This window comes from Podarcis liolepis (assembly GCF_965112155.1).
Source record: "Podarcis liolepis genome assembly, chromosome: 14".
NCBI classification, from domain to species: Eukaryota; Metazoa; Chordata; class Lepidosauria; order Squamata; family Lacertidae; genus Podarcis; species Podarcis liolepis.
Genome location: NC_139569.1, coordinates 28,104,094 through 28,118,508, shown reverse-complemented (window position 1 = coordinate 28,118,508; position 14,415 = coordinate 28,104,094). Strand labels below are relative to the sequence as shown.

The 14,415-nt window shown below is 45.9% G+C and overlaps 1 protein-coding gene across 1 annotated transcript; it reads right to left on the bottom strand.

Annotated features, from left to right (window-relative positions):
- Positions 1-2,347: 2,347 nt before the first annotated feature.
- CLN6 (CLN6 transmembrane ER protein) lies at positions 2,348-13,506 on the bottom strand. The gene is made up of 7 exons (XM_083475239.1): positions 13,150-13,506; positions 9,653-9,767; positions 8,167-8,265; positions 6,022-6,210; positions 5,873-5,928; positions 3,682-3,807; positions 2,348-2,804 (listed from the first exon to the last, which is right to left on the bottom strand). Exons 1-7 carry the CDS (start codon positions 13,200-13,202, stop codon positions 2,513-2,515), a joined length of 930 nt encoding a protein of 309 aa, XP_083331365.1. The 5' UTR covers positions 13,203-13,506; the 3' UTR covers positions 2,348-2,512.
- Positions 13,507-14,415: the final 909 nt, after the last annotated feature.

The window sequence follows — 14,415 nt, the reverse complement described above, 5'->3', positions numbered from 1 at the left end:
ATGGACTATATGACACTGGCCGAGATGACAGGCAGAATCCGTGACCAACGAAAAGAGACGGTGGAAGAAGAATGGAGAAAATTCAAAAGCTATCTTAAGGACTACTATAAACTTAATGAATGCTAAAATGCCGTGGTTTCCAGAAACAAAGGGGTACAGGGATATAAGGTCAGATTATAAAAGAGGACTAAGATGATAGAGATTGGAAAGAAACAATTGGGAGTTGCTAGTTGAACCATGGACATTGGGATGCAGAGAGGGGGGGTATGGGGAAGTCCAAGAAAAGAGGTTTATGAAAATATGTTTGAAACTATACGTGTATGTTTGTCATTTTTAGTGTTTGTCTGTTTTTCTTAAAAATGTTGTAAAACCAATAAAAATTTTATAAAAAAAAAAAAAGAGAAGGTTGTGGCACCCAACCCCACACGGAAGGATGTAATCATGGATGAAACTGATCAGATCGACCCATTCCAATTAGGGTTCAGGCCTGGGACTTTATGGGATTGAATTAGGCTTGATTGCCTTAAGGATGACTTTTATTGAGAGGACAGGTGCAATGAGACCCCACCATTCCTTGCTGTTTTCTCAACAGCTTTTGGTACCATTGGCCACGGTATCCTCCTGAATAGGTTCTGTGAAATGGGCACTGTTTTGCAGCGGTTCCACTTCTATCTCAGGGTTGATTTCTGGGTGATTATTTCTTGACCCTCTGACAACTATGCCGCTGGGTGCCACAGGGCACCATCCTGTACCCAGTGCTATTTAACACTTGTATAATGCTGCAGCTGAAAGGCTTGCACTGGTTGCCAGTTAGCTATCAGGCCAGGTTCAGGAAATGGAGACTTGGGACTCAGCTATATAGCTGCAAATATGTTTTAAGTGTGTTTTAAGTGTATTATGCAAATGGCACACTAGTTGGCAATGGTGAGCTTATGGCAAATTCAATATATTTCTCAAAACGCTTTTAAAAAGGCATTTCACAGTGTGTTACTTATATGTGTCTAGATTCCACCTTGGTCTGTATTAACAAATGTTTTTTTTTTTTTTTTTAAATAAAATCTCAGCCCACAAAGACTTTAGCAAACTTTTATTTCTCTGCCAACAAACTCTTTTAGTTTGGATCACACTCAGGATAAATGTACACACGGCAAAGTCATGGAAGGCGAACAGTCAATGAAGGTTCGGTCCAGGAATTTGAGGTTACAAAGGAAAGTTCTACTCAACAAGTCCTTAAAAAGTTTTGAAGAAATAACCGTGCACCTCCCTTAGAATTAAAAAATTTCTACCTGAGTATCAAAGGGGAGGAAAAGCATAGAGAGGAGAACAGACAGTGGAACAAAGAGGGCATGCGGCAACGAGGAAACATCCATTTCGACAAGCGGCAGAAATTTAGCCTTCCTGATCAGAGTGTGATCAGAGCTGTGGAGTATGCCTCAGTGGCCATTCTTGAGGTTTTCTGCTTTAGGATCAGGTTCTGAACATGGCTGTGTGTGCGCGTGCACACAACTGCTTCTTCTACAGTCTTCCCCAACCTGGTGCCCTCTAGCTGCTTCAGATGGTGAGCCCAGCAGGGCCTTATGGAGTGATTTAAGAAGTGGGGTCCCCAGTGGGATCAACAGTATTCTTCCTCTTACAAAATGATCAGAGGGCATTTCAAAATCCATTAAGATAAAGAAAACAAAAACAAAAAAGCAACTCCCACTGAAAATTTCAGCAGTAGCTGCTCTCAAAACCAAAAGCAGACATCGGCGGGCCTCTCCCAACCCTGGGCTTTAAGAAAAAGGCAGCGAGAACTAAGCTAGACTGTACAGAAGAAGCAGATTCACTTCTCTTTTGCATAGTTTATTCTGCAGGACACAGGAAGGAAAACAGGGAACAAGTGGGTATGCATAGCGCTGAACCTGCCTTGACCATGGGAGGCCTGCTGGAGATGATCCTCTCTGGTTTCTGAGATCCTCACAGTCTCTGCTGATGTGCTTACAAGGTTACCTTATCAGCCATAGGAACTAGAAGGATGAAGAAACCAAGAGCTCAAGCAGACAAATATTTCAGGTTCAATGGTGGGTCCCAATGGGTGTAAATAATTCTCTGTACAACCCACACATGCCCTTATTACGGACTAAGGCTGTGATCCTAAACAGACATGGGCTGCAACCCTAACCCAATTTACGTGGGCATGAAGCCTCACTGAATTCAACAGCATTTATTTCTGAGTAGGCCTGGCTTTATTTGCGAGTAGGCCCCAATGAATTCACTGGAGCTTGTTTCCATGTAAACCTGCATAGGACCACAATGCAGCACTTTATCTGAGCTACATTAGGATTAGCCATTGAATTTTTTTTGGTGGTGGTGGTGGTGGGGGAGAAAGGAACTTCTCTTGCTCTGTACTGTGGGCCTGATCCACTGCACACATCATGCCCTCTTCAATGGTGCTTGCAACAGAGCAGACTGGGGCCAAGGGTTGTATTTTCAAATTCTCTCTCTCCGCCGCCCCCCAACCAAAGAATCAAAGTTAAGTGCTCTCCCCCTTTGCAGAGTGCAGGTTACTCATGTGCAAGGTGTAAAAAGCCCATGGTTCCGGAATGTAGATGACGCCGGGGTATTTCTTCCTGAGGATCTTGTCGTTCCAGAGCCAGCCGACCCACAGGGCGATCAATACCAGTGTGATGATGAAGGAGTAGAAAAGGAAGCGTCCGTTGCTGTCCATGAGCAAGCCTTTCCGCTTCTGGTGCATCACCAGAGCCATCAGAGCAAAGAAGGTGAAGATGAAGAGGATGAAGATCTGCCCTTCTGTGACAAGGTACCTGCAAGCAGGGGGGAAAGGGACGCGGGTCAGAGAGCTTCTTCATAAAGCAGGGAAGAGAAAGCAGGCAGATGGGGAAGGCGACGACATTCAGCACTAGAAGAAGATGCCTCTCAGGTAAGAGGTCTCCCAGGTTGGCTTCCCAGCACACCGTTTATTTCTGACGTTTGTGTCCTGCCTTGCTGTAGGAAATCTGAATCAAGGCAGGTTGCAAACAATTGTTGTGATAACTATTGAAATGATCTAGACCAGTGTTTCCCAAACTTTTTCGGGCCACCGTCCCCTTGGTTCCATAAACTCATCCCTAGTGGGCCCCCTACCCTATAAAAAGAATGATTCAGAATAGCGGTTTGCATGACCCTTCTAAGGAAGATAAGAACACAATGAAATTCAAAATGGTAATTAACTAACAATTATTTTTTAAAAACCAAATAAAGCTATCTAGCTTAATTAATTCAACAAGACTGATGAACTTGATTCAGGGATACCAGCTTTTCAAGGTCTGATAGTCATTTACACCTCCAGTGCCCCCTGTCTTTTAGTGTCCCGTCCCCCCCCCCCCCCGCAAAGGGCTCTTTGGGAACCACTGATCTAGGACAACTTTACACCACAGTTAAAAGCAGCACCAGCAATACTTTGAAGAAAAACAATATTCCAGAAAAACAATTAAAAACAGATGTGTGTTACTTAAGAGGAACAAATTCTACTCTTCCAAGTTACAACTAGGGATCTTGGTTAAGATTCAGGATGTTTGCAGTAGCCTTTGAACACTGGCTGCCCACACCCCCGATGATAGATCCGTGGCCTCATGTAGCTGTGTAGCATCTAAATGACTCCCCCCTCCTCCTCCTCTCCAAAGCCACACCTGGGTCACTTACCAGTAATAGAGGCTGCTGGGCCCAATGAGGAGTAAAGCAGCCACAGGTATCCTCTGCTGCTCTTCTTTAATGGGGATGAAGCAGCCGGAAAAATAGATGCACAGGATAAGGAAGAAAGGGATGTACCTGCGAGAGGGAACACAATTGCAACGGAGCCATCAGCAGACGCTGTCAACAGGCACCTCCCCAGATTTAATGCAGAAAAGAGGGGATCTTTGCTTCAGCTGTAACAGCATGAAGACTGGGTGAAGTCTCTGAACAAGAGCATTGTGGTAGTAAAGGTCTGTGCTCTGTCCCTTTTCCCAGAGATCTGACCAGGTCCTCTGCAGACGGTTTCAAGCTGCTCCTTACAGCCCTGAGAGCCAGAAAGTTCGTTCGTTCGTTCGTTCATTCATTCATTCATTCATTCATTCATTCATTCATTCATTCATAAAGCAAGCAGGCAGGCAGGCAGGCAGGCAGGCAGGCAAGCAATCCTTGCCCTTATAAGAAGAGTCTGGCTGGTTCAGGCCAGTGGCTCATCTAGTCCAGCATTCTCTTCTTACAGTGGCCACCCAGATGCAAGTGGGAAGCCTACATGCAAGACCTTAGAAAAAGAGTCCTCTCGCCTCCTGTGGTTTCCAGCAACTGGCATTCAGAAGCACTGCTGCCTCCAAATGTGGAGGCAGAGCACAGCCATTGTGGCCAGTAGCCAATGATAGCCCTCTCCTCTGTGAATTTGTCCTCCGGGTGTCTTGGACTACAACTCCCATCATCCCCAGTTGGTGGGGGAGGCTGGTCTAACTAACTGCTGACTTTAACCCTAGCTCTTAATCAAGTAAAAGCAGGGGCTGGCTTAGATGTTCGGTTTGTTATCTAATCGCAGCTGGCAAGCACCCATGGCCACACAAACGAACGAAAGCACAATTGATTTGGGAGATAACACAGAGCTTCTGGGGAGGGCAGCGAGAGAAGTCTGGGTGGAACTAGATGCGAGGAATGGCTTAAGGAGAAAAGCGCAAGGGGGCCTCTCATGCAAGCTGCTGTCTTCCAGGACTTAGGCAGAAGTTAAGAGGCACAAGGACATTTCACTGCTCCTTCCGCAGCCCAGGGCAATGGCTAGCATCACAGGTCAATAACCAGAACCAAAGACGTCAAGTCTCTCTGAGCCAAATTCTGCCGCATATTAGCCAGGGATAAATGTCACCAATTTTACCAGGGAACACACGCAACAGAAGAAAAGGTTATCCGTTCAAGCTGCCTATCGCTGTTAAATCCAGAATGCTCATTTCATTTTGGGTCCTTACTGCTGCTCCCCCCTCCACTTCCCAGTGGAGGATCATTTATGTATGTGCCTTCTAAAGTCACGCCTTCCTCCTGTCAGGACTGTTTGAGAGCGAAATGCGGACACAACCAGAAACCGACTTCTTATGCTACTGTTAATAGGGGGTGAGAAAATCCTCCCCCCCCCAAAAAAAAAAAAATGTGGGAGAGAGAGATCTGTAAAATGTACCTCCACAAGGGATCAAGCCAAAAAAGATGTGCAGAGTTTAATTAAAAACCTGTTGTGGTGGAGAGGGAACCAAGCCAAGATTTTAATTGTCATAAATGATTTTTGGGAACCAATTGAAAAAGAGGCACAAGGTTCAAGGTGTTGCTATTAGTATATAAAGCCCTTAACAACCTGGGACCAGTTCACCTGCAAGATCGCCTTACCCCTTAAATGCTCACTCAGCTGTTTTGATTGGTGGAACTGGCCCCATTACAAGTGCCACATCATATCAGTTCCACATTTGTAAGCACTTGATCTTTTAGTATGGCAGCACCTGCACTTGGAACTCCCCGCCTCTTGATATCAGACAGATGCCTTTGCTGTACTCCCTTTGACACCTGCTAAAAACATTTTTGTTTAGACAAGCCTACCAAGAGATGTAAATGTTGGTGTTTGATTTGATTTGTTTTTAGTTTATTAGGATTTTATCCATTGAATGTTTTAAAGAGTTGTTTTTACTGATGATATTATTGTTTTATTTTCTTTGTAAGCTGCTTTTTTACAATTAAATGGTGTATAGATTTTATGAAATAAAATAGGAATTATTATTGTTGTTGAGTGACATTTTCTCCTCCAAGAAAAGTGTGTGTGGGGGGGAGCGAGGAACACCAACACAATACCCCAACCTGATGCGCGGGAAACACCCTGCAGTTTACTTACCACATTGAATGGCCCAGATATTCATCATAATAATACAGCAGTTCAAATGAATCAATCTGGAAAGGAAGGAAATGAGAGTCAAGCCAATGAAAGTTTCCCAGCCAGCAGCAGAAACAAAACAGGCAGGAAGCACCAAAACCTCTCGTTACCAGTGTCTCTGGCTTGAGGTTTTTGATGATGGGGTTCTCCCGGACGGACAAGTGGAGCTGGTAGCCGCTGAAGATCAGCCGGTGGTTGACGGAGTCCCCCACCAGGTGGATGCTGGCTCCCATGACGAAGATGATGATGCAGATGTACACCATGGACCGTGGGAGAGTCTTGGGGGACCTTTCGATGAGCTGCAATGGGAAACTCCTCTCAAGAACATGGAGAGACTATCAGACTCTGCCCTACACCCACCCACCCACCCCTCTCTTCCTCAGGCAAGAGCTGGAAACATCCTGTAGACAGGACTCACAGTTCTTGGGTTCCAATGATTTTCTTGATTTCATTTGTTTTTAATTTCATTTCTTTCCTAAAGGAAAGGACTATTTTTAAAATTAAAAATTGAAAAGCAGAACTGCAGCCTCCACTGAACTGCAACTAATCCAGCCACCCTTTCCACTCAAAGCAATTGATTGTTATTCATTAGCCTGAAGGATCAAAAGCACCACTCAGCAGAAGCTGCGAATTCCATTGCCTCCACTGCACTATTTGAGAGTGTTCCTGTGCCCCACAACCAGTGGCTGATTCCACCCCCACCCCATTCTGCAAAGCTCTTGAAATGCAATTTCATATCAAATTTAAAAGGCAATGCCGGCCATTAAGTCATATAAGGCAGAATGAAATTATGAGACTGGTCCCAAATTAATTTATGTTAGAGTTGAAGCCAGGGAAAAAGAGTAATTCTAGTTCCTATAGTTCAGAAACCTAAACATTCCCACTGACCTAACTACTGCAGAAAACATCCTCGCTAGTTCCAAAGACCCGAATGTGTTTACACACACACACACACACACACACACACAAAGACCTATATAAACTTACCTTGTAATGGGCATCTATTCAGCACACAAGCAATTGTCACCCACCTGCTTGCATTTCAACAAAACCCTTTGTATGTGGTTATTCTGACACAATTGTTATCTGAATGTTTTATCTCTGAGAACAGACACTCAAAAGCAGGTTGCTCCGGCAGCTTATTTTGCTGAATCATTTGGGCTGCATCGCATAGCTGCTGTAGGCATTACAGCAAGATCACATATGTGATCACTAAAAAAAAAAAATGCTAGAAAAATGCTAAGTATTATTAATTGCTTAGCCCCAGTTTTCTGCCAGAGAAAAGCTGCTTTACTTATAGCAAGCATTTGCAGTTATGCCGTCTAATATTTCATGACCAGTTTTCCCAAACCAGGTGCCTTCCAGATGCTCTGAACTCCCAAAGCCCAGAAGATCCGGCCACCACAGCCAATGGTTAGGGATTATGGTAGTCAGAGCCTAACAACATCAAAAGCTTGGGGAAGGTTGTCATTTGTGAATGCTATCATGGCTGAGTTTACTTTGTTGGGCTCTGAGATGCCAACTCCAAGCTTGACATTTGCCATTAGTAACATGCTTCTTGGAGAGCTATTGTCATTTTTTTAACCGATGATGCGAAATGCAAGCAGCACTACCCGATGACACCCATCACAGTCATGAAGCTCTACCATGTTAACAGTGACATTTGACTGTATCAGTGTGTGTTCTGAGAAGCACTGTGCCAAAATCTGCCCTCTGTTTTCGTAAAAGTTTTCTTCCTTAGCCACAAGAGTCTTCCATAGTTCTACCTCATTGAGCTTACTATGCCATTGAGAGGTGGCATTTGTGTTTCTCTCTCCAGTAAATGTTTCTGCAGCCTCCCGATCTGAAAAAGCTACACAGGAGGAGTTACTTTATGATGTTTCCCCCTGAACTTTTAACCAGAGAGCGGTCACCTAAGAAAGCTGTGAAGTAGACCGCTGGCAAGATGATTTGCAGAATGAAAGAACAGACTCTCATGAACAATCTCAAGAGTAAGGTGAGCACAACAGAAACCCTGCATGCCACCCATGAGAACTTCATTGAAATTTTATCTCCTCTGGTGCAATTTTTTTTCTTATTAACTGGTAGCACGAATAAGTGAACATGATAAAAATTTTGGAACAGCACTACTTCTCAGCACCATCGTTTCAGAGAATTCACTTTCCACTCTGATCATTATTCCCGCTCTTCAGCCTTCCAAAACACACAAACAGATCTCAGCAGAAATGAGAGAAGAACACAGCTCAAAAAATTACCTTCAGAAGAATAAAGGGCGTTATGACATTGTAAGCCATGTGAAAATAATCTCCAGCACTTGGCTTGTTCAGGGGAAACCATTCCAACGGAAGCACGATCTGAAAGAATGGAAAACGGAAGAAGGGATGAGTTTCATCACAGGCAGCCCACAATGAGCAGTGGACTTTTTTTTTAAGTTTTATTATATTATATGGTCTTTTTGTCAAGGCTGGCCACAAAAGCCATTTGCCACTTTTGTGCGGCAAAACCCAAGCGCAACAGTGATTGCAGTAAATGAAAAAGAGACCACCACATTCATTCATTCATTGCATTTACATCCTGCTTCTACTCCACCCAGGAGATCAAGGTGGTATACTTGGTTCCCTTCCCATTTTATCCCACAACAACCCTATGAGGTAGGTTAGGCTGAGAGTCAGTGGCTGGCCCAAGGTCATCCAGTGAGCTTCATGGCCAAGTGGGAATTTGAACCCTGTTCTCCCAGGTCCAAGCCTGAGACTCTAACCAGGATCAAGAAAACACCAGTTCCTAACCCCATGTTGCCCCATAAGGGCAGGGGCAATGGGGGAGGATTTCCAGGCACAAGGAAGGATGAACACCCCCACCCCTTACAATTGCCCCCTGCATTCCTGCCAGCTAACAGAGCTTTTTTGGATGTTTGTGCCCATATAGCGAAGGCTGGGGGGGGGAGTGCTTTGTGCTTGGGTTACTGTGAGAACAAGATGCTGGGCTAGATGGGCCATTGGCCTGATCCAACAGGCCTCTTCTTATATTCATATTGGGAACCGGTAGAGACACTGCACTGAAGGCACCTTGAGAGGCTTCTCTCTCTCAAGGGATATCAGATCTGCTGCTTAACAGGAGCACATGCTTACCTTCACGTATAGTCTACTTGTAAATAAAGCAAGCATTTCAAAATCTCTAGCGTTCTCTCTTCCAAAGAAAAGGCTGCCTGGGTAATGCTGTCCCAGGAATTTATGGATGGAAGAAAAGCCCTGCAGCTGGATCAAGCGCGTGGCCCATCTCATCCAGCTGTTCTCACAGATGCCTCAAAGGGAAGCCCCAAAGCAGGTCCCTGGCTGAAACAACACTCTCCCAACTTGTGATTCCCAGACGTTGGTATTCAGAGGCATGCTGCCTTTGAAACTGAGCACAGCCATCATGGCTACTAGCCATTGGTAACCTCAACCTCTGTGAATTTGTCTAATTTCCTTTTAAAGCCAGCCAAGTTGGGGTCCATCACTGCATCTCATGGAATTCCAGAGTTTAACTAAGGCACTGTGTACTTTCTGTTGTCTGTCCTAAATCTTCTAACATGTGAGGAACTGAGGAACTGACAATTCCTGGTTCTGGGAAATTCCAAATGCTGCAACCAAAATTTGTCGTCGCCCCCTGTCCCCCAGTCACATAGAGTGACCAACCTCTTTCTGCCCACAACCCACATTTTTAACAGCCACCAGATGGCAATGAAAATGCAGCGGCACTCACCATGGCAATGGGGCGCCCAAAATCCAGCACCCAGTTCTGCAGAGTGAAATAAAACCACAAGTCGAAATGAAACCGGGGGTTCCTGCAGGCGTCTTCCTCTTGAGCCACTCCATGCCTGCCAAGGAGAACAATTATTCAATAGTAAAGAAAGAGCTTTAAAAAGTGTTTGGAAGCTTCAGCCGGCCCAGAATGCTGACTCAGACCAGTGACAGGAAACAGGTTACTCCACTGCGAAAACAACTTTCTGGGCACAAGTACTTGTTAGAACCTATAAAGCCCTATATGACTTGGGCCCAGGTTACCTGAAATCTCGTACCTCCCTACATGAATCTGCCTAGGTGCTAAGATGAGCACCTTCTCTCAGTCCCATCACCATCAGAGGCAAGGTTGGTGGTCACATGAGAGGGTGCCTTTTCTGTGGATGCCCCCATACTGCAGAATTCCCTCCCAAGAGAGGTCAGACTGGCTCCTTCTTTGTTATCCTTCTGCCAGCCTTTGTCATCCTTCCACCCTCCTGTTCAGACCGACCTTTGGAAACTGAGGAGCAGGCGATGCTGATCACTGGGCAAATTGTCCTTGAATTGCTGGTTCTAAAACGTGTTTTGATATATTTTAATGATTTTTTTTTTAGGTAGGAGTTTTTTAAAAATAATTTTGCATTTTACAATGTTTTTAAATGTTGGAAGCTGCCTTGGATCCCAGCTTGGGAGAAAGGTAGGTTATAAATACATCAAATAGTAATAATGTTACATGCAACTTACAAACACAACTACAAACAAAAGGAAGTTTTCACACCCACACAGGGTTAACCTGTGGTACTCAATGCAACAGAGCAACCTTCCCCAAGTTGGCACCCTCCAGATGTTTTGGACTACAACCCCCATCATCTCACTGGCCTTGATGTGGGCCTGAGGGAAGCTAGATTCAGAAACTTCTGGAGGGAGGCATGTTGGTGAAAGTTGCAGTAGGGCTATGTCAAAATACCGGGGTGGTGGGTGGGGAAAAAATTATACCTTGGCCAACCAAGAGTGGAACTGGTCACCTGCTGGACCACTTTTGGTTAACTCAAGTTCTCCCCATTTCTGCCAGTTAACCCCAATGTCCAGGTTTACTGGGTGAAACCAGCTCTTCTCTGACAAAGAATTCAGAGCATTTAGTGGGCTCATCAACAAAAGCCTTTAGCTACACTGAGAATGTCAGAAGGGTCTTGCAACAGGGGCCTCATCCAGCATCCTGTTCAGGGGCCAAAAGGATGCCTGTGGGAAGTTTGCCAGCAGCACCGGAGCACAAGAGCACTTTCCCCTCCTGCAGTTTGCAGCAACTGGTATTCAGAAGCATCGCTGCCTCTGATGGTGGAGGATCAGGGTTAGCAGCCACTGAGAGACATCCTCTGAAATATACTTGGTGTCGAGTGTGGATTTCATGCTCTTTATTCAGCTCATAGTAGTGAGGAAATGGAAGTTCCCCCAAAATATCTGCTTTATATACATTATTTACACAATGGGCCGCACGTGATTGGATAATTCCTGGATTCTCCTGTAGGCCAATCAGGTTGCGGATTCACTTCCACCTGGAGCTGGATTGGGTGGCTCCTGTGGACCAATCATACTGCTGTATTGTTCTAGGACCAATCAGACTGCTGCATTCTGAATCCTATTGTTCTAGGACCAATCAGACTGCTGCATTTTGGATCCTATTGTTCTAGGACCAATCAGACTGCTGCATTTTGGATCCTATTGTTCTAGGACCAATCAGACTGCTGCATTTGGATCCTATTCAACTCAGTACATAACATCTTCTATCTTTAAAGTGCCACAAAACTCATGTTTCTTGAGATGGCTGTCCCTCCCCATCAGAGGTCTCTTGTCTCAAGAAGCTCATCATATAAGAGCCCTGCTGGATCAGGCCCTTTCAGTGGCCCATTCAGTCCAGCATCCTATTCTCACAGTGCCTGTTGGAAGCCCACAAGCAGGACCCCAGCATAAAAGCCATCTTCGCTCCCATGGTTTTATTCAGAGGCACTGCTGCCTCCTACTGTGGAAAGTCCGCTTTAATGCATGTTTTATGGGGAGACAAAAGAGAGGGGCTTTCTGGGCTTAGATGCAACCTTTCCCAAGCTGCTGCCCTCCAGATGTTTTGGACTACAATAAAGCTGTGCTGGCTGGGCCTGATGGAAGCCCCAAAATGTTGGTGGGGGCCACTTAAAACTAGGTTGGGGAAGTCTGCTTTGAAGTAGCCCCTTTGCTTATAAAAGCCTTCTTGTCATTTATTTAGACACAGATACGCTCAGATAAGATTGTAATTAAGCAGTACACAAATTGTCTAGAATGAAGAATTAAAATATAACAAGTGAGAGAGAGACACCGAACAGATTCCTTAACTAAGTATTTGGGATGGTCCTGGAATTCTAGAGCTGGATCTAGTTTAAATTTGAACTCCACAGAGAAGGTCCCAGATACTACCCTCAGAGGACTGAAGTCTTCAACAGAACTTCAGCTGGTTTTTAAAAAACGTGATATGATGCAGTTTCTTCCATCAGACTGGAAATAAGGAATTTTTCAGGGTGCTGGTGTTGGTGGAAGGCTTTCAAAAATGCATAACAATTTATTAGTCAGTTCAAGGAATTTATGTACCAGCATTCATTCCGAATAGGAATTACCAAGGAGGTTCACAAACAAATTAAGCAACCACAAATTTTCATAATAATACAAAGTTAAAATATACATCAGCCACAAGACAAAAATGTTTCCGTTTGGAAACTCTGCTACAGCGTGGCAAGTGGGTCGCAGAAATTTATTATAGGTAAAGCATGAGATTCTGTCTCAGAACACGGATTAAATCCATCCAGTATTAAAAAAAAAAAAAATCAGCGAGGAAAGTCGTTGATCCTCGGGGCTTATAAGAGAGGCCTTTCATTAATTCCTGCTACTGTCATGCCTTGCACGATATATTCCGCCGCGAGGGGACGAGACCTGCCTGCTCAGGGAAATCCTTTTTTTCAAAGTACTGTACAGTATTGTAAGGATTTCACCACAGATAAGAACCAGCCTTGCAAAATTTGGGGTGGGCGGGGGAAATCCGCCCGCACCTAAAACGATTCCATGCAAAGTCGGCGTTGCGAAACACCGTCTAAACCACAAGCAATGATAGGATATTGTGCAAAAGTGGAGAGGGTCCCTGATCAAAAGGCCCTGATTCTGGCCGCACTTTGGAGCAAGTGGCCTCCTGCCTGCGAGGCTCCACTCTCTCTGTCCTGCCTGCCCCTGCGCGTGCGGCTTCCCGAGGCGCCCTCCTCAATCTCTGCCCGGCGCAACAGAGAAGCTCTGCAGCGCCTTCGGGGCAGAGACCTACGTCTCCCCACACTTGCAAAGCCATAGGGCTGCGCTGCAGCCCAAGCAGCCTCCTGAGCGGCTGGACCAACGGGCAGCACCCAGGGGCGGAGGGGCTTGCAGGGTGCTGGATTGGGAGCATCTCCCCTTTTCCGAGGGGCGACTCACCTGCCCGACGACGAGACCCCCCCGGCCCCCTGCCGCCTCCGCACGCCCGACATGGGGAGGACGCTGGGGCTGCCTGGCCTAGCGCCTCTCCTGCGGGCGCCCCCGAGCTCGGGAGCCTTCCTCTCCGCCGCGGCTCTCCATGCTCGCTCGGGAAAGGAGGAGGAGGGCGGGGAGGGGGCGAGGCGGGGCCAAGCGGCCGGGGCAGGGCCGGCCCGCCTCTTCCGAGGCTCAGCAGCGCCCGGCCGCCGCCATCACCAGCAGCAGTGGCTGCGCGCCTTTACGCACGGGAGAGGCGCGGGAACGCCAGGAGGCGGAAAGGAACTCTGCACATGCTCTAGGTCTGCTCGTTGCCCGCCAGGGGTGGCCGGACTCCAACTCCCATCATCCCTCAGCATTAGCTGTGCGAGGAGGCTGTTGGGAGTTGGAGTCCTTGGCAACCGCTGCATAGACCGTTGACAAGCACGCCAGACGTTTAAAGGCACTCTTATGCCACTTTAAGATTCGCTTTAAAAAGTGGGCCTTATCACAGCACAAGCTGTCCCTTTGGATCTTAGCATTTTTGTCATCCTGTTATTATTTTATTATTCAGAAACTGCCCAGCCACTTTCCCACAAGGATCTCATTACTCACCTGACGGTTTCTGCACTGCTTACTATTGCAAGACTCTAAACGCAGACCTGTTTGAGATCGGGATCTCACAACTCTGGGATTTAAGGGACAAACGGATGGTCAACGTCCAAAAGAGTCAAACAGACAAGAAAATCGCTACTTTTCAATCTGCTTGGAACAGTTTTACTGCATATGCAACATTGATAGAGCATGGTTATAGGCCTCCAAGGACACATGGCAACTTGCGGAATGATACCTTTCTTTAAAAACTGAAATGATTAAAAAAGTTAAACGTAATTAAATTGACATTTGGTGCTTCTGTGTAGGGTGGGATGGATTGTTGAATATTGATTGTTGCTTCTTGCGTAAATAAGTGAAAACGATAAAAAGATTTGGGGGATAAAAAGATTCATGGCTTTCCCCAAACAATCCTAGGAAGTGTGGTTTGTAGTTCAGCAGTACCTGGAGGGCACCTGCTTGGCAAAGGTGGCTTTAGGAGTTAAGAGGGTAAATCTGGGAGAGATTGCCTTGTTCCTATTGTCCTGTCCCATCCAGAGGGGTTTGGAACCACCAATGCCAGATGTCCAGAGCAGAAGCCTTGTAAATACTTTGATGATTACACAGTGCTGATGTGCTTTTTTGTGCATGAAAGCCTTG

What these genes read in the sequence shown, in the direction of transcription:
- CLN6 (XM_083475239.1), bottom strand. Translation starts at nt 13,202, where the DNA reads ATGTCGGGCGTGCGGAGGCGGCAGGGGGCCGGGGGGGTCTCGTCGTCG. An exon ending in CGCCCTTTATTCTTCTGAAG is followed by an intron (nt 6,211 to 8,166) that starts GTAATTTTTTGA and finishes TTCCCATTGCAG; the next exon opens with CTCATCGAAAGGTCCCCCAA. An exon ending in CCCAGCAGCCTCTATTACTG is followed by an intron (nt 2,805 to 3,681) that starts GTAAGTGACCCA and finishes CCCTGCTTGCAG; the next exon opens with GTACCTTGTCACAGAAGGGC.